Here is an 18,844-nt window from a genome sequence, read left to right as displayed (position 1 = left end):
AGTGAGATTCAAGTGGAAAGGCGAAATCTTATTTCCAACAAGAAAATTTTCTAAAAGAAGGTTAGAAAAACAGGTACAACAAAGGCACTTAATAAATGAAAGAAAACACACAACACTTGTGATTTTTTAATGCATAATTTCATATTAAGAATGTTGAAACACCATGAAGCTATGTGAAAGAGAAATTCATTTGCATACGATGATTCAACTAAATATTTTATACAAAAAAGAGTAATACTGCAAGGATGGAATACATATTTTTAGATTACATAACATCTCATAATCCATAATGCATAGACAAAACAAAAAACACAAGCAATAGTAGACAACTGACAAAATCATGTGCATATACACTGAAGATGTGATACTGTACAAAGGATTTGATAAACTTATGTGATGCCATGGTATAATTTCCAGCATATACCTCCACTATTTAAAATTAGCTGACAATATCTGATGTGTTGCTTTCATCCACTCGAGTGAATCTCTTTTTCAAATTTAAGTTCAATGAGTACATCCGAAACCACCACAAATTGATAGCCAAGTTAAAAATAGAATCAAACATATAGCCACATCAATAGCTAGAACAATCGTTACTTGGCGCCACCACTTCTTTCGAATGCTTTGAGAGCTTGATCTAATCCTCATTGAACCCAAATCCTTTTGTAGCGATATTGAAGAACCTGCTCCACCTTGATTATTGGAATCCAAAGTAGCTGAATCAAGCTTAGCCCCTCTATCAGTAGATTTTCTATGCTCTTCTAACTCAATATCTCTTATTGTAATAACATGCTCCTTTGACTTCCTTTTATCTTGCTTATTTGATTTACCTAACAAAGGAGCTTTGGTAGAATTGACAACTTCAATTTGTTCATTTGCATTAAGAGGTGATGGAGAGAGGCCTACATTATCAGATGAGGAACTCTCACCGGCCCAATCATTGCAAACAACATGCTCCAACGAAGTTATCAAGCTACAAATAACAGGCACTAATTGTTCTTGCACATTGATCGAGTTCATACCAGAAAAACTTCCTCTAGAACCTTTTCTAGCAACCTTTTTGAATTCATCTCTTACACGCTCTAGAAATTGAAGTACACTCGGGTGTCCAAGACCCTCATCAACAATTGTAAAATAAACAGAACCATCTTCTATCAAAAACCCAAAAGTTTTTTTAGCAATCGTCTCAAAATACCACTTGTGGTAAGAGGGAGTGCTTTCCAAGCACAATGCTGCTGAGTTCTCAATCTCATGGTCTCCCCTACTATACACATACAAGGTGCGATTACCCCTTGCAACACAGCAGTAATGGACAGTACTGTGCATTGAACTCATTTAAATGATACCAAAAACTAATCTACAAAAATCCTTCTCTTGAATAAAACCTTATGAGCTTCCCACCAAAATAACAAGCAAACTATCTATTTCTCTCTCCAACTTGTTTCAACTTAAACCAGTAGTTGGTTTTAGCAGCACACAATGGAGTCCAAAATCAGTTCTCAAACATCTAAAAATGCAATTTGGACAAACATAATCTGCGTAAATTTCTCAGTCAAGGAGGCAAGCAATATCAAAATCAGCTAAGTATTTCAAAGTAAATAAAGATGTCCCTCATTCCTATCTTCAAACCATCAAAATCAGCTAACAAAGCTTCCCCCAGTTCGAGGTACCCTGCAATTAAGTCAACAATCATATTATCATCTGATCAAGATTTAGCGAAAACCCAATAACATAAATGAACTCAAATTTCATTTAAGCCAACACCACAAAAGATCGGCAAACCCAGATTACACACACAAACAATTTGACCAAAATCCAACCAAAAATTTCAAGTTCAAAGATCCAGCCCAGAAAAGTTGAATACTTATATCCAACCATAATTCACTAAAATCAAGCTCTTCTTCTATTTTTCCAGTAAATCAAAGGATTAAAAAAATAAAATCAACCCCATGTAAATCATGTCAACTAGAACTACAATTCTGAAAAAAATTATTGTTAGAAACTAAACAGACCATACAATCTAAGACTTTGTGGATAAACATCGTTTACCTATGAAATAAAGCTGAAGGAATGGCAATGGCAACCCTTCGCGCAGACGAAAGAGGTTTTAGTTTGGAAAGATGAACTGAAGAAAACAGATAATTCTATAAAGAAAGGATTTGTTTTTAAAAGCAGTGGAGTTGGCTTGACAGTTTGACCCAATCACTTTGCAATCAGCTGCTGCTGTTTTTCTGTTGTTTTTAACAAACATTAATTTATTGAATCCTTATCTTAGAAATACTTCAAAAATTATTAAAAAATACGTTGACTCAGTCAACACTATGATGTTTCAATAATACTACAAAAATGGAAAGTTAGATTGAATTTTTATGTCACAATTTTGATGAGTTGTGGGGAACTGGGGATAGGATCAATATTCCACCTTGGCTGTTGCACTCGGTCACGAATTATTGGAAATGAGTGCACAACTGATATTGAGATACTTGAGTTTGTATTTTCAAGTGAGTGTTTTTTAAATTGCTTTTAACCTTAAAATATCTCAAGTATTTTTTAGTTGTTTATTTTTAATAATTTTGATGTGTAATTGTTAAAAATAAATTTTTTTTTAATATATTTTCAGTTATTTTTTTTTAATAAGCACCCTGCACTATATTACTAAACATACTAATTATTTGTTTAGAGATGCATAGACCTTTTTTTTTATTTGTTTTTTGAAAATATATTTGTTTTTGAAAAGTATTAATTTTTTAGTGTTTTTTTTTAATAATTTTGATACATTAATATTAAAAATATAAAAAAAAATTATTTTAAAACATCTTATTGGAAAAATGTATTTTTTTAAAAAAACATGCACTATAACACCAAACAAAAAAAATAGAATATTAAACGTAAAAAATATTTTAATATATTTTTAAATCAAAATATTTTTCACAAACATATTAACAAATACCAAACACAATAACATGACAGAGCGCTCGCTTGCAATCGAGAGGTCGAATACCCCGCACTTATTTTCAATTTTACTAGATGTCATGCCCCCGCGATGCTGCGGGCTTGTGACATGTTTGTGCGTTATTGTAGGTTTGTGAAAAAAAAATTATATGAAGAAAAATTGTTGCAATCCACAATGTTTTCAAGGGAAAAACTACAAAGCTAAATTCTTAACTAGATTAATATTAAAAAAATTAAATTAACAAAGAAAATTTTGAAAAAAATCATAACAAAAAAAAACCGAAAAGAAAAAAAAAAGTAGGGAAACATTGTACCAATCTATAGTTTCATGAGAAAATCTACAGTTGTAATTCTCAACCAGCTCAATATTAAAAATAATAAAATCGATAAAGACAATTTAAAAAAAAAATCATAATAAAAAATATTATTTGGGGAAACACTGTAGCAATCCACAGTGTTTTAAAGAAAAAAAAAACTATGAAGCTAAATTCTCAACTAGCTCAATATATATATATAATCGACAAAGACAATTCTAGAAAAAAAAAAAAAGAAAATCATAAAAAAAAAAAACCAATATGAAGGAACACTTTAACAATCCACAGTATTTTAAAGAAAAAAAATACAAAGCTAAATTTTTAATCAGCTCAATATTAAAAAACAATTCGACAAAGATAATTTTAAAAAAAAAACATGTGGGGAAACATTGTAGCAAAACAAAAATCATGTGGGGAAACATTGTAATAATCCGCAGTGTTTTAAAGAAAAAAATTACGAAGCAAAATCGATAAAGACCATTTTGAAAAATAAGAAGAAAAAATTTCATCAAAAAGCCTTGTGGGAAAACATTGTAGCAATCCATAATGTTTTAAAGAAAAAAAACTACATAACTAAATTTTTCAACCAGTTTAATATTAAAAAATAAATCAATAAAGATATATTTTTTTAAAAAAATAAAAATAAAAAAGAAGAAAAAGAAGAAAAAGAAAAAGACAATCTTGGGAAAAAAAAAATCTAAAGCCCAAAAAAATAAAAACAAATGTGGGAAAAAAGAGAAAGAAAGAAAGAAAAAAGAACAAACAAGGGAAAAAAAAACAAAAAAAAAGAAGCATGTGGTGTGGGGAAAGCTACAGTACTTTCCTCATGCTTTTTAGAGTATTAGTTAATTAGTCTATTTTTTTTTTTTATCATAGATAAGATATCAAAATGATTTAATTTTAAAAAAAATTAAAGATTTTGATCATTGATTCAAGATAAAAAAAATTTAAAATACAAAGAAAGGGTAACTCTATAAAATGGTCGAGTCAAATTTGATAAACCTACTAATAACCCGAGATATGATATCAAGATAACTTTATAAAAAAAAAGGTAAAAAAAAAAACAAAGAATACCAATTTTAAAAAATAAATTAATTTAAAAAAATTCTTTTAGCTATTGCCTCAAATTAAATATTAGAGGATAAAATCAATAAATTTAATTTAATTAAAAAATTAAATTCATTTTACAGAAGCGAAATTTAACAAAAACTCAAAACAACTCTTGTTATTTAAAAACAAAAAAAGATAAATCCTATAGAAAAAGAGTAAAAAGGAATGTTAAATGATAAAATATGAAAAGAAAAAAAAGAGCTTAAAAAAACAACTAAGCCTAAGTAAACCTTATAAACCTAAGTTAAACTCTCACACATGCAATTCATTAAATACTTGACTCGAACTCAACCCAAGAGCTCACCACCTAAAAAAAATAAACATTAGAGGATGAAATCAATCAATTTAAAAACAAAATTCTTTTAAAAAAGCTAAATTAAACAATGAAAAAAAAAACCAAGAATGATGAAATTGCAAGAAAAATAAAACAATATGCCAAAACCATCTAAAAAATATAGTAATTCAAAAAATAGAAATCAAATCTGATAGATGAAAAATATTAATTATAGATGAAATTGAAAACAATTCTTACTTTAATAAACAATTCTAAATTAAAAAAAAAATTGCAACAAAGAGAACAAAGACAAAATTGAAAAAAACCTCTTAATTTCATAAAGTATTCTAAATTTTAAAAATTATAATAAAGAGAATATGAATGAAATTTTAAGTATAACAAACTTTAGGACTTAATTTGATTTTTTTTAATTCCAACGCGGAAATCAAATAGGAGAGAGGAAAAAAAAAGAAGAAAAAAACATCACACGTGGCGCATCGGTCACTATAATGCTACATGTGTCGCTGGTCCACTTAGGGGACGCTAAAATGCTTTGAAAGCCACCCTAGAATCATGGATTCAGCTACCAAACAAACTTGCGTGTGTCGTCAAAAGGTGGATGATACTATTTATTGTGATGTTGCAGTCACACAAATTAATTATCCTAGTTTAAATAAACAAGATAGTAAAGAGCAAGTAAGGGATCGATCCAACGAGAAAAGGTTTAGTTCGGATTTTTATGTTAGATGATATGTAATTGAGGGCATTTTTGAGGTTATCTAGGCTATAGCTAAATAAAAAAATCAAATCAAATTAAATAAATTAGAAAATTATCAAAATAACAAACTTTGGTTTCAAATAGACATTCACCTACGAAAATCAAAACCGATCATTGAAATGATACATCAATTTATATTCTGAATATTTATGATTTTTTAATATTAGTCAGTTAAATAATTTGCTGTATAACTAACCCTAAACATCAAACAACTACAATGTTCATATTATTAATTTAATTTAATGGTAGTCTGAAGAACTAGATAAGTTGATTAATCTAAACAACATAACTACCCGAATCCATGTTTGATTTGATTGAATGTTTTTTTTAATATTAAAAACATAGATTCACCACAATTATTAAACTCAGTTGCTTCACAAGTTTATATACCACAACTCTAGTTTTAATAGTAAACTTAGCAATAAATTGGTTAGAATAATAATTTTGAGTTATATCTAGCAATCAAATTAAACAATCATAGAAAAGAAGAATAGGAAAACAAACATACTCATCATATAAACTGAAAAGAAAGGTTAAATAGATCTCATCTTGAAATCAGGTTTCTGTGTTCTTGCAGTTAAGAAAAAAAACTTAACCTTACATGTTTATTAAGAGACTAATAAAAAGAAAAGATGAATACATGATTTCGGGTATAGGAAAAAATGGTGAGTTTTTCTTCTCTTTTTAGCTGCCTCCCTCTTCCTTTCTCTCTCTCTTTTTATTTGATAGGAAACTCTAATCTCTCTTTCCTACAAAATAGTCATTTTCTAAGTAAACAATTTGCATTTAAGTAGTGTAATAACTATTTTTTAAAAAACAAAAAAAAAAAATAGTCGTGCATAAAATCTTCAAGTTTTGAATTTGGACTTGGAGGAGTTAAATTGCCGAAATAAAGACTTGGATGTTGGTTTGGAAAGTAAATTGGACCTGCTTTTTCATAAAATTTGTATGCTAGCAGAATTCATATGTCATCTTAGGAACATCATATCTCTCATATGAGCTCGTTTTCTGTTACAATTTGGTAGGCTGATAGTTCTTCAAGTTAGGAATCCAAAAAAAAAAAAAAAAAGAGTTTGCATCAAATGAACTTCTCTAGCTCAAGATATTTAAGTCGGAATGGCTGAAGATCAACATTGACAGAATGAAAAATTTGTCTTTGAAGGCCGCAATTTCCATGCTCTTTCTCTTTTTATTTTTCTTTACATAAATAAATAGAAAGGTATAGATGTTAACTTTCTAATGTCACTAGAATTTCTTCATTTCGACCTTTAGAGCTCAAGCTCTAGAAAAAAATCGATCGGAGGTCAAATCTGTCAATTATCTTCACTTTACTTTTTTTTTAATCTTATATCCGAAAGTACCTTTAAAACATAAAACAAAAAATATCAAGACATTATATATATAAAACAAAGACAAAATACTAGTTAAATATGAGAAAAACTATCGAATAATATGATTGCATTACTATTTTAGTAATTGTTTTTCTTTTTTTAATTTTCTTATTTATCAAATTACCATATTGCCTTCAAGGACACCCAATAACTACCAAATGATCAAATTTAAATGACAAAAGTGGCCCTAAGTCAAAGACAATTGTTTTTAATTTTCAAGGGTAATAAAGTAACTTGTTTAAAAATAAAGTCAAATACTTAAAAGCTCCGTGAACCAATTGATTTTTTTTTTTAATCTTTTGAGGGCAATTAAGTAATCACACTGTCAAAGAAAACACAAAATTATTGTTTAGCCCCTTCTCTTTAAGTAATGACCAATGTGTCTGATGAAAAATACTATCATATCCCTAGATCCAAGGCGAATACTTTGTCCATCAAAGAGTAAAATCAGCCTTTCATTATTGATTCACACAACGAAAAGCTGATGACTTTTAATATAAAGTGTATTGACTTATTCATTAACTTTTAAAACTTTTATACTTTATATTTTACAAACCAATCCCATCATAGTTTTAATGACATTATTATTATTATTATTATTATTATTATTATATGAGCTATGAATTAATTCATGCTTCAATGTTCTTCTTCTTATGCCTTTTTCTCTTTAATTTAATGCCTTTTGAACATTACACATGCACACATATAAGAAACACTAAATTAAAATTCAAGATTATTTTTATTTATTTAATATTCATAACAAGATATAATATGAAAATATTTGTATTGCTTAACTTGTAAGAATAATGTTTAAAATTTAATGTAGAAAAATATGTTTTCTAATGAGGAAAATTAAATGTGCAATAAAAATTAACTTATTGTTCATGTAATTTCAAAATAACCTTGAATATTAAATACAACAACAAAAATTTTGAAATGATTATTGAGATTTTTTGTTATTAATAAATTAGAGATTTAAATAAAAAAAATTAAAATTAGATTAGTTCATGATAAATTTTCTTTAAGCATTATCAAATTTCAAAATTTGATTTTCAATAAAATTAAGGCTAGTTTAAGCATTATGAAATTTCAAAATTTTGTTTCCATTTAACAAGAAACAATGGGCATTTGTAATTAAGTTATTATTAAGAAATGTATAAACTTTTCTAGAGACAATAAAGTAGTGTTCGATGTTATGGTAGTGATTGCTTTTCAAAGTATTTTTCGCTTAGAAATACATTAAAGTAATATATTTTGTTATTTTTAAAAATTTATTTTTAATATTAGTACATCAAAAAGATTCAAAAATATATAAAATATATTTTTTAAAAACATAATCATATTTTCTGCAAATGCATAGCCAGCCGTGTTGCCAAACAGGTTCTATATAGTGGACATTTGTAATTAGTTGATTATTAAGAAATTTCCTATATGAATGTTGCACTATATTTTTTTAGAAAAAAATATTTTTGGTAGTAGTTGTTCAAGATAGAAACTGAACAATTTTAAATTTCAATCAAATGATACCAATGGTCAATTAGATACAAGTTTCTTATTTAAAATAAAAAATCAAAACATCAATTAAAAAAAATTAATCAAGTTTTGATTAGGTAATGAGTTAACTCATTAGGTTGATTGGGCCAAACTAGGTTAATTCAAAAAAACTAGTTAGTCGATTTGTAGATTAATCGAGTTTTTCTTCCACATTAGCACAACGTCAAAAATTATTTTCTAAATTAGTACAATTGAAAAAATAATTCTCAAAATAACACACAAACAGTGGTGGCCCATAAGTATATGCGCCACCTATAAGTCACACATTTACTACATGCACGACATATTAAAATCTCATTCTCCTTTAGTCTTGGCCATTTTAGCTACCTGCCCAATAACATAGTCACAAAAACAACAACAATACGTCAAGCAAACATTTTATAGAATCACATCAATAATAACCAACAACTAACAAAATCAACTAATTTCAATTGTAGGTACATTTATAATTATAAAAATGAATTACAATACCAAAATAATTCATTAATTTCAATTCAATTACAAATTAATTAAATTACATAGTTAAACATCTAACAAATTAACCCATTAATGGACCTGCACCATCAGAACCATAGACATGTCATCATCGTGTATGATAAACACGATCATCATCCTCTATTGCACTATCCAAACATTGAGCCTTCCCAACCTCCTCAAGTAAAGAAATGCACAATGAGAACCAAGTATTGAAAGCACCACACACATCATCGTCGATAGCTTCACGAGCTACAACCACCTAATATGATTGTGAAAAGATTATATTATCATTTTTAATATATAAATAATAATTTTATTACATGTTAAAAAAAAAAACTATTCCATACATACCAATCTATTAGATCTTGGTGCATAAGGCTAATAATTATCCAAATCACATGGAAGTTGACGTGAAGTGTCATGTGGATATCTCGTAACACGCTCTCATGGTAGTGTTATGAATCACCTTGTTATGTTCATGTAAAACCTGACAAAAATTTAGTCTTTGGTCGACCTATGCTAAGAAGAATTAATGGATGTAGACTAACCAACTTTAGAGAAAAATCTGGAGGAGAAGGAGGACCGCCCTATTCCAAGGGAGAATTAGAGTAGTAACTAGCCCAAAAATAACCCAAAGGAGAGATAAAAACAGCCTTAACCAACACCCAAATGGGTGGTGGTTATCTCATTTAAGAGGGAGTATAAATGTAAGGGAGAGAAAGAAGGTGAAGAGGGAGTATAAATGTAAGGGAGAGAAAGAAGGTGACCCAACCTCTCCCTAAAGTCTAGCTGCAATTCTACTGGAATCGCCCCTCTCTCCTAAAGAGAAAACTGAAACCAACCAGCTGCATGCCAATCTTCTTAGTTACTGAGTGAGAAGAGAATTGGAGGGAAGAGAAGTGATAAAAAAACATGGAGGAAGAAGGAACCTAAATCTCCTTTTAGAATCGACAACAACTATTGCTACAACACACACACTCTTTCTCAAAGAGAAAACTGAACCTAACTAGCTTACTGACACGATCAAAAGATTGATGTTTCTCCCAAGTGCAGGAGTGTCGAAGTAATAAATAATCCGGCAAGACTGAGGTTGAACCACAGGGAGGTTAACTATATAAATTATAAATAATAATAATAATAAGTTAAAGAGGACTTTGAGATGTAAGATGTGCTAATAATAATAAATTTTAATTCTAACATGTAAAATGTGCTCAATTACTTGAAGTACAATGTAAATTATATGTCTTAGCTTTCTAGCCATATAAACCAAACAAAAATCCAAGAACTATAACTCCATATATGACCCAATGACTGAACAATATTCCAGTTTGAACTGAACCAACTTCTCTTTTCTAAGCTTAGCCTTCTCTTTGTCTTCTCAATTTCAGTAGTTAAACTCATCAATCAATCATTTCATTTATGTGATAGGCCTGCATTTAAGATAAATATTTACAATAAATTAAAGGTATCTTATAATATTAGACATGATATTATAAAATATGCTCTAGTTAAGGAGTTATTGATACTTCAAGTGCAAAATGATGATATAAAACCTTGATAAAAATACACTTTTAAGTATTAATCATCTACTCTTAAGTCGGTTAGAGAGGCAAGTAAGATTGAGAAACCCTAGTTTCTCTTTAAATTTATGATACTTTAAGTGCAAAATGATGATATAAAACCTTAATAAAAATACACTTTTAAGTATTAATCATCTACTCTTAAATCGGTTGAAGAGGTAAGTGAGATTAAGAAACCCTAGTTTCTCTTTAAATTTATAGGTGGGTACACATAATTTTTTAAAACTTTAAGGTTATGTTTATAGTTGGGGTCTGGTTCGAACAAGGTTTCAGGTTGGGCAGTGCAATATTCATACCCTACTCAAACCCAACTTTTCAACTTCGGGTATTACCTAAACATTAATGGAAAAACAAAAACTCATATCCATTCGAGTAAATTCTAGTCAATATCCATCAAGTTCGAGTTAAATTGTCATCCCTATTAGTATTAGAGTAAATTTATAAATCAGTCCCTTTAGTTTCTCAAAATGAATTAAATAGACTTTTTAATTTAAATAATAATAATCAATAACATGATCGGTGTTGTCCATGCTTAATTTAGTTTTTTTTTTTTCATTAATCTTTACATGTAGTCTATTTTTATTTTTTCTATTTCTTAAAAATTAAAATAAATTGAAAAACAACATTAAATGAGTGAAAAGAGATCAATTTATAAATAGATTAAAAAATATAGGGACTAATTAATTATTTTAAAAACTAGAGGGTGAAAAAGGATCAATTTATAAATAGATCAAATTATAATTTACTCTTTTTTATCAATATAGTATCCACAATAATTAGACTAGACTCGACTTGGGGTTGACCCAACCATAGACTCAGGTTGTAAGTGAAGTTGTTAACCTAAATCAATTCAACTTTTGACCCTTTTTTTTATATAAAAAAATCTTGGAACGACTTCAATTTGATCAATAAAAAGTCTATGTTTTTCATTGCCCAACTTAAGATTAGACTCTAAATTAACATGTTATTAAATTGACCCACTAAATAATGTCACTAGGTATTTAGAAGCGGAACCAAAGAGATGACAGAACACTAAATAAACAAATGTAGACTCGATCAAGACTATTGGTAATGGGGTAAAAGAAGCATTTATTACCAGAAGCAAAACTGAAACCAATAACTTTCTAAGCAAGTCACTAAAATTCCTAGTGAATACAAAGGTAGAAATGCAACCAAGCAAACAAAAGGCGACAGGCTCCCTTTATATGGTTCTACCACTCGCACTACTCCATTCTTCACAACACTAGAGAAAGGTGCAAGGTCAGATTCTGGCCAACCCAAAACCAAGATTAAATTGACATTTTGATGAATGCAATCAAAGAGCGCACCCGAAGAGATGAAGAGAAACAGAAACATTAGTAGGATTTTCCTCTGGCAAAATTAAACCAAGAACGTTTCCACTTTCATAGATGCAAAGGGAGGTACACATTTTGGAAGAAAATTGACCATGACAAGCTCACAAGGCATGACATTATGTACACACTAAGTTTCTGTGATTTTATGTACATACAGTATTATTACGTTAATCAGCATTTCTTGTTGTCAGTGCAATGAACAGTATATAGGTGGGTTATAAAACATTCATCAAACATCCCTTACCTTAAGCTGATTTCTGCGAGTGAATTTGATGGTTTCATTGGGCTTGATTGAACGGTGCTGAACTTGTGAACCAAGACCTTGAAACATGGCAAAAATATTATGTAGAGTGCAGCCAAAATAAAAGGTGCTGCTACTAGCCATCCCAACAGCTGCAAAATCATTGTGATGACATTAATTATCACATAAAATAAAATGCCTCTGAAAGGGAATAAAATAAATATTAAAAAATGTCTATAGCCACATGGATTTCCTCGTGAGCTCCAAATCTCAACCCATATAGAAGTGCAGAATCATCCCAGTGGTTCAAGGAGGAAACTGAAAAGAACAAGTCAAAGCATTGCAGATCCACTACAGTAATTGGACGTTCTATCTAATCTAAAATTTTACAACAATCAGCACTGGGAGTCAAATTAAGTGAGCAGGCATATCAACTGATCGCCGGAGTTAGTGCAGTATAAATTGACAGTATAAGCTGCAGACTATATAGTGATTAGAAGTTCAAGGTTGTTGGTTGCAACAGTTCAGCTTACTACATCTTGTGACATGGAATGAAAGATAAGAAACTTTGTTTTTGAAAGAATGTTGGACATGCCAAAGCAAGTGCCAATGTATCTTTTATTTGTTGTCCACATTTTGAGTAGTTATGACCAGAAACATAAAGAAGACAAGGAAGAACTTTATTTCCTGTTTTGTCAGAAGCTGATTAGCTGCAAAAGATGGTCGCCTATTCAAAGTGATTTTCTACTTAATTTGTAACCCATCTAATCCTCCTTGTTCTAATTTGAACTAATGGTACATTGGACTTTGTCTGTGTTTGAGGGAACAGGGGTTTCTACTTCTTCATTATTTGTTAATGCACATGCCCTAATAATAATAATAAAAAAAAATACCATCCACATTCTCTAGACAGTGAATAATTAATGTGACAGCATCTTCATAAACTGAATGGATTTTGTACTTCTGGGTGCTGGTTGCATGCACATAATTCAAATAAGATCCATCATCTTGTATGTGGCTTGAATTCTTTAATCTTCTTAACAAAATTTAGTTATGGACATCGAGAACACTGGCTCAGTATCCCACCTCAGACACCAAAACCTGTGCTAGATTACTAACCTAAAGAAACCAAAATCCTCCAACCACCACATTGTAGCACTCGAGAAATTCATTCACAAATACAGACCCACCCTATTAAAACCTTATGCTATGAACAAAACATTGAAGTCACTAATTAGATGGTCCTATGGAGGCATCCTCAACATTCATCCAGCACGTAGGATTAGCATTATTAGAAAATGCTGCTATCACTTGTACCAATTTGGCACCATGGTCTTGGATCTCGGTTTAAAAATACATTTCCCAAAATTGTTTACACTTCTTATCAACTGAGCCTCTTTTAATAATAATGTCAGTCTGCAGATAAGGCATTAGGGAGAGAGGGTACAGCAATCTGGGACCACAAGCCAAGTGGAGTACAAAATAAACATTTAAAGTTGTTCAAGCTCAAGTTTGTCGAAATGGGATCATATTTGAAACCAAACTCTAGCTTAAGCTGAGGAAGATAAACTATGATCCCTCAATCCTCTCAGAGATTGAGCACACAGCTACTGATGTTGAGTATTTTACTCCATGTGGATATTTGATTGTCATATTACCCAACTGATTATCTAGAGGCTGTCATCTAGAAATTATTCCTTTCGAGGATTACTATGTTTTGAAGGGTTTGAATCTATTTGAACCAAGAGATGTTTTGGTGATTCTATTATTTATATAAGAGTTTCAATGAGAATAACAATAACCTTCTCGTATCTAAATGATCCCTTGGAACACCATATCTCCTGACTTCTAAATTCAACGTTCTACTTTAGTATGCTGACTCCTTTCTTCATCCCAAGATGTTTACCCTAAATACTTAAGGAGTTTTATGTCCAGTGAAGGTAAACACCGGAGTACAATCGCGTTCATTCATGTGAGATAGAGAGTAAGAGTTTTGGTTAGAACCAATATGGCTACTTACAGCATGGGCAATACTTAATATAACTTCGCGCGAAGCTTGTCCTGTCAAAACCTTTTTCAATGCATCGGATGTCAAAGGAAAAGGAGGTCCACCAGACATAACTTCGCCTAAGCGCAAGAAGGGCACCACCAAACTTGAAAAGGAAAAACATAAAATCAGAATTCAAAAAAGAAAAACGAATCTAGTACATACTTAAGGCGCTGCAATGCATGCATGTACAAAAGGACAAGAAATTGAAAATGTTATTATCAAGTCCAAATGCACATCAAAGCTCCTTTGAGCATTCAGAGACCAAATCACCAAATATTTCCTTAAATCTTTGACTGACTGCCGCAGTATAAATAGATAATTAATCAGAAAATGTGGTAGAAAATGGATCAATGCCAGGTATAATTTTTTCCTTAAAAAAAAAAATCACGCAATGCCAACGATGAAGAAGGATACGGTACCATGATCCATTCCAGGAAGAAAGCAGAAATACCTTAGCTCTATGGGAGTAGCGATGAAGTTAGCTAAAAGCACGGTGGGAGCATGGCAAAGAGATCCAAGCAGCGCAATAGCCAGTCCACAAAGCAGAACGGTAACACCTGCCAATCATTTCCAAGAAATTTCATTAAATAGCTTCAAGAATCTCATCGAGTTTATCCACAGAACAAAATACATACATACCGCATATAGGAAATATTCCGAGAGCAATACCAAGTGCCGTTGAGAAAGCCAATTGCTTCGGCTCTAAACCCCTGCCAATAAATAAATAAAATAACACCACCACAGAACCTCATCTATAAAAAAAATAGATTGAAGAGAAGCTACCTGCGAAGGATTTGATAGAGAGGATCCACGATCTTCTTGTCAAGCCAAGCCAGCAATCCCATCTGCGGCATCGCCTTTTTGTCACTTCTTTTTCTTTATTATTTATTAAAATTACACGATAAAACACTTTCTTTTTTTCTTTTCTTCGATGAGAATCAAACACTGTATTTAAAATCTCATTTCTCTCTTAAGATATTAACAGATTCTCTTCCTGTTTTCTTTTTCTTTTTCTTGTATTTTGTATGATTTTTAGTCTTCAGTTCAGAGAGAAAAGAAAGGTAGTTGAAACTTAAAACACTTTTGTGTTCAGTCTGTATGCCTGTGACAACATCAGGGACGCCCATTGTTTGTGCCCTTCTGCGATGAGGGCACGTCATGTCCTTTTCTTCTTTTGAGAGCACCCCGTATTGTCACTTGTGTGGGTGAGAGGCACAGATTATTATTTCTTACTGTGCTTGTTGTGTGTGAGACTCTCCATCTGACGTCAATTTTTGCCCTTGTACTTTTCTTTTTTGTAAATTTTGTCACCATACAAATATTCTTATGGATTATGCAAACACTGTCGACCTGGAGCGCTTTAAATGTGGATTTTAATAGTTCAGTAACGATTATACCCTTCATTTTGATTGAAGGTTTAGTTGTGTTGAAAGGGTAGTGTGGGGTTTTCGCATTGCCTTTCCTTCTGATCTTTTGAGACGTGGCAAGCTTTTATCCATGTTTTTCTGGTCATTAGCTTATCGTTTCTTTTTCATTTTCATTTACTATAAGTTAATTTTTTTTTAATGATTGTAATTATTTTTTAAAATAATATTTTTTAGAAATATTTTAAAATAATATATTTTTTTATTTTTAAAAAATTATTTTTAATATTATCATATTAAAATAATATTAAAATATTAAAAATATGTTAATTAAAAAAAAATTAAATTATTTTTAAAATACTTTTAAAACATAAAAAGAAACCATACCGAAAACAGGGATGAATCGCAGGTTGGAGAAAAATGGAGAAGGATGCTGCATCGGAGATAAGAGAATGCTGCCGAGAGAGGGTGAAGGTGGTGCGTTGGCAGTGGTGGTTCTTCTCCTTTTTCTAACACAAACTGATAGACGAAAGTCGAAAGAGGAGGCACCATCCAAGAAGAAAAAAGGGGGGCAAGGAAGCCATGACGAAAAAGAGAAATCTACAGAGCGATGGCCCTGCTCTCGCGTCAGTCATGACGAGGATGGTTTTAAAGGTTTTAGGCATAGGACACCTTTCTAAGTTTTCTTTTATCGATTTGTGTTTTATTTTGGTATTTGACTCATTAATATGTTTTTTATTTTTAAATATTCAGACATGTACTTTATTGCTTTGGGTTTTTACCAAGGTCTGCTGTGGTGCAAATTATAATATGCTATACAGAAATTGAAATATAATTTATGAATTATGAATTTCCTGGCAGGTTGGGGAACATCAGGAGGATTTTGTTGTGGGAGATAAGAACTGAAAGATTCGAATTTATACATGGATGATGTTGCTCTTCGCGGGTAATTGAAATGGTGAGTTGATAAGGTGTTGAATTGCTTTATTTCTAAATATTGAATGGAAATTTTGGTTTCCTGTTAGAATGGAATTATGGATGCTCTGAATTGGTTTCTTTGTATCTTGCCTGTAATGTGTTTGACTAGGATTCTGAGAAAGTTGACCTTTCTTTTTCTTTTCTTTTTTTTTTTAAAAAAAAAATGTTAAATGGAATATAATGTTTTCTACATGTTGGGTGTTCGAATTCGCTTAGAGATTTATTATGCTGATAGAAGAGTCCATGTTGATCCCTGTTGTTTTGGGATGTGATTGGAGGAAACAGTTTGTTTGGTCCTCTCTTTGTGTCCAGGTTTTAATTCTGGTTTTAATATAATTTTAATTGCTTTCCATCAAGTGTAAAAGGAAACATCTTGATGATCAATCAAGTCAAACATTCACTTGAGTCATAGCATGGGTCTCTACTGTTAATTCATTGAATTGTTTTATTTTTATTTTTATCAGGTACAAAGGAAACATGTATATGATATTAAGCAATTGATTTTAACCAGAGATGGTGGAAGTTGTTCTCAACATGTATTCCAGTGAGTGCCCTTTTGACTTTAAACATATTTTGTGACTTGAATTGCTATTTGCATTTTCCATGCATGATAGCTCTGTCGTTGTTTTTGCAATGCTATAATAGCTTTCACCTGATACTCTTTGTGCTTCACACAGTCCGAGTGAAGATAGTTCAGTGTGTTAAAACTTGTTGCTATGGTTGTTGTTAATTGGAATTCTAATTCAATCTGCACTCTGGAATTGATGACATTCAGGTTTGATCCCCCATGATGACCATACAAGAATAATTCTCTCATATCCCTCCTCAGGATAGTAGATATTGCTGGGTGGTTTGGTTGATTGTATTGCATAGTAAAAAAAAGATTGAATCTGAAATGTTGACAAAAATGTAAAGTGAATAATATATTTTCATGTTGCAATCCTCTAGATTTGTGAGGGTCAAATTTGAGATGGGAAGACCTGATGTCAACCTCAACACTGAGTAGTAGTTGTTTTAGTTGGTTTTTGCCTTATGATTATTTTTTGTTACTCTATGTATCTGTGAGCTCACATGCACCTAAATCTTTATGAATTGTTAGCTCACATGAACACTCATTTTGTGAATTCCACTTGGGATCATCTTTTTTCATTAACAGAAAGTTGTCGTTAGGTGCATGCAATGGTAGTTGCAATCTCCATGTACATGTTGTATACCTAAATCACAATTTTCATTTATTAATTGCTCCTTATTTATGGATTTAAATTTCTTCCCAGCCTCAAATGCCCTACATTAATATGGGAGAAGTCGGTGATACAGAACCCCATCCTGGACTTCTATACTATAATTTCCTTTAGGCAATGATATGGGACCGGGCAGAAGTTTGGTGGTCTGTTAATTAGTTTCAGGTCTAGGGACAGTCTTGCTTCGTCTTATTCTATTGAAGGCCTCTTGACCAGTCATTCCAATTCTTTTGAGTGATGGTTTGGATTTTTATCAACATCGATGTGCCTTCCATTCACAATTAAACTACTTGATTTGCGTGCTTAGTCAGTTAAATGGTTGGTTAGTCTGCCTATTGTTAGGTATTTCCTCTATCTAGGTGTACTGTTAAATCAAATGCTTTTAAGTTTTTGTTGAACTGGTTTTCTCTATAAAAATAGCTTCATTTCCTATCTCCTTGAAAGCTGCAACAATTGTTAATTATTCTTTGAAAAAATGGCGATGCCAATGATCAATGAATATAGTGATTCTCCAGCTTTTCTCTAAAAGCCAAGCTAAAATCTTCTCTTTGTTGCTCCCCCACTGGTGACATGACCCGTCAGCATGAGATGCTTGATCAAGATCATGAGCAAGATTGGAATAACAGTGATGTGCATCATGGGAATTATAATCCATCTCGTAAAGCTGAATCTAATATGCAAGAGGATTCATATGGTCCAATGACAAGAGCGAGAGCGAAACAACTACAACGGGCCTTGACGAATCAAATTGCAATGATTGAAGCTGCGTCGGAGTTAAAAATTAGCAATCAGTTTGAAATTGGTTCAAGGGTGCTTATTTACCTACAATTGGAACTTGGAGATGGGAAAAGCCCTTAATGGTTCTTTTCATGCTGGGCTACTTGTATTTGGATTGATAATGCAAGTGAAGGAATTGATGTTGTTTACGGTCAGAACAGTAGATGGATTTGAACCCGAATTTGAAGTCATCCAATGCATGTGAAAACAAGATTTATGTAGGTAAAATTCAAGTTCAGAACGTGATCTTTCTATATTGTCCAACCATGATAGCATTGGACTTTTGTGTCAAAAGTTATGGCTGTTTTAAATTTAGTCTGCATATGTTTTAGAAATGTCAAAAAAAACGTCTGTTAGTTAAATTTGTCTACTTGCTTTATTAAAAGTCTAGTTTTTAGGCTTGACTTC

At 31.1% G+C, this 18,844-nt stretch overlaps 2 protein-coding genes and 1 long non-coding RNA gene across 7 annotated transcripts; 1 reads left to right on the top strand and 2 right to left on the bottom strand.

Moving 5' to 3' along the window:
* Window positions 1–230: 230 nt before the first annotated feature.
* On the bottom strand, window positions 231–2,255 carry LOC118037946 (phytolongin Phyl1.1). Its single transcript, XM_035044130.2, has 2 exons — window positions 2,050–2,255; window positions 231–1,671 (listed from the first exon to the last, which is right to left on the bottom strand). The coding sequence occupies exon 2, from the start codon at window positions 1,333–1,335 to the stop codon at window positions 505–507; it is 831 nt and encodes a 276-aa protein (XP_034900021.1). The 5' UTR covers window positions 1,336–1,671; window positions 2,050–2,255; the 3' UTR covers window positions 231–504.
* Window positions 2,256–8,473: 6,218 nt separating this feature from the next.
* LOC118037945 (uncharacterized) lies at window positions 8,474–15,478 on the bottom strand. 4 transcript variants are annotated; one of them, XR_012169424.1, is made up of 7 exons: window positions 14,860–15,451; window positions 14,716–14,786; window positions 14,528–14,633; window positions 14,047–14,179; window positions 12,030–12,178; window positions 9,202–10,280; window positions 8,772–9,109 (listed from the first exon to the last, which is right to left on the bottom strand). XR_012169424.1 is itself a non-coding variant. In XM_035044128.2 (6 exons), exons 1-6 carry the CDS (start codon window positions 14,928–14,930, stop codon window positions 8,697–8,699), a joined length of 534 nt encoding a protein of 177 aa, XP_034900019.1. In that variant the 5' UTR covers window positions 14,931–15,451; the 3' UTR covers window positions 8,474–8,696. The 4 variants fall into 4 exon arrangements, 3 of the variants coding, with proteins under 3 accessions (XP_034900019.1, XP_034900018.1, XP_073264292.1); XM_035044128.2 differs by lacking the exons at window positions 8,772–9,109; window positions 9,202–10,280 and adding an exon at window positions 8,474–8,700; XM_035044127.2 differs by lacking the exon at window positions 9,202–10,280 and having other exon boundaries at window positions 14,860–15,449.
* A 201-nt stretch (window positions 15,479–15,679) lies between these two features.
* On the top strand, window positions 15,680–18,280 carry LOC118037944 (uncharacterized). 2 transcript variants are annotated; one of them, XR_004685693.2, is made up of 4 exons: window positions 15,680–16,094; window positions 16,302–16,398; window positions 16,883–16,962; window positions 17,693–18,280. It is a non-coding gene; the product is annotated as an uncharacterized lncRNA (long non-coding RNA). The 2 variants fall into 2 exon arrangements; XR_004685692.2 differs by lacking the exon at window positions 17,693–18,280 and adding an exon at window positions 17,194–17,657 and having other exon boundaries at window positions 15,689–16,094.
* Window positions 18,281–18,844: the final 564 nt, after the last annotated feature.

This window comes from Populus alba, chromosome 3 (genome assembly GCF_005239225.2).
Source record: "Populus alba chromosome 3, ASM523922v2, whole genome shotgun sequence".
NCBI lineage: Eukaryota > Viridiplantae > Streptophyta > Magnoliopsida > Malpighiales > Salicaceae > Populus > Populus alba.
The sequence above is the reverse complement of the archived record's forward strand: the minus strand, read 5'-3'. Positions and strand labels throughout refer to the sequence as shown.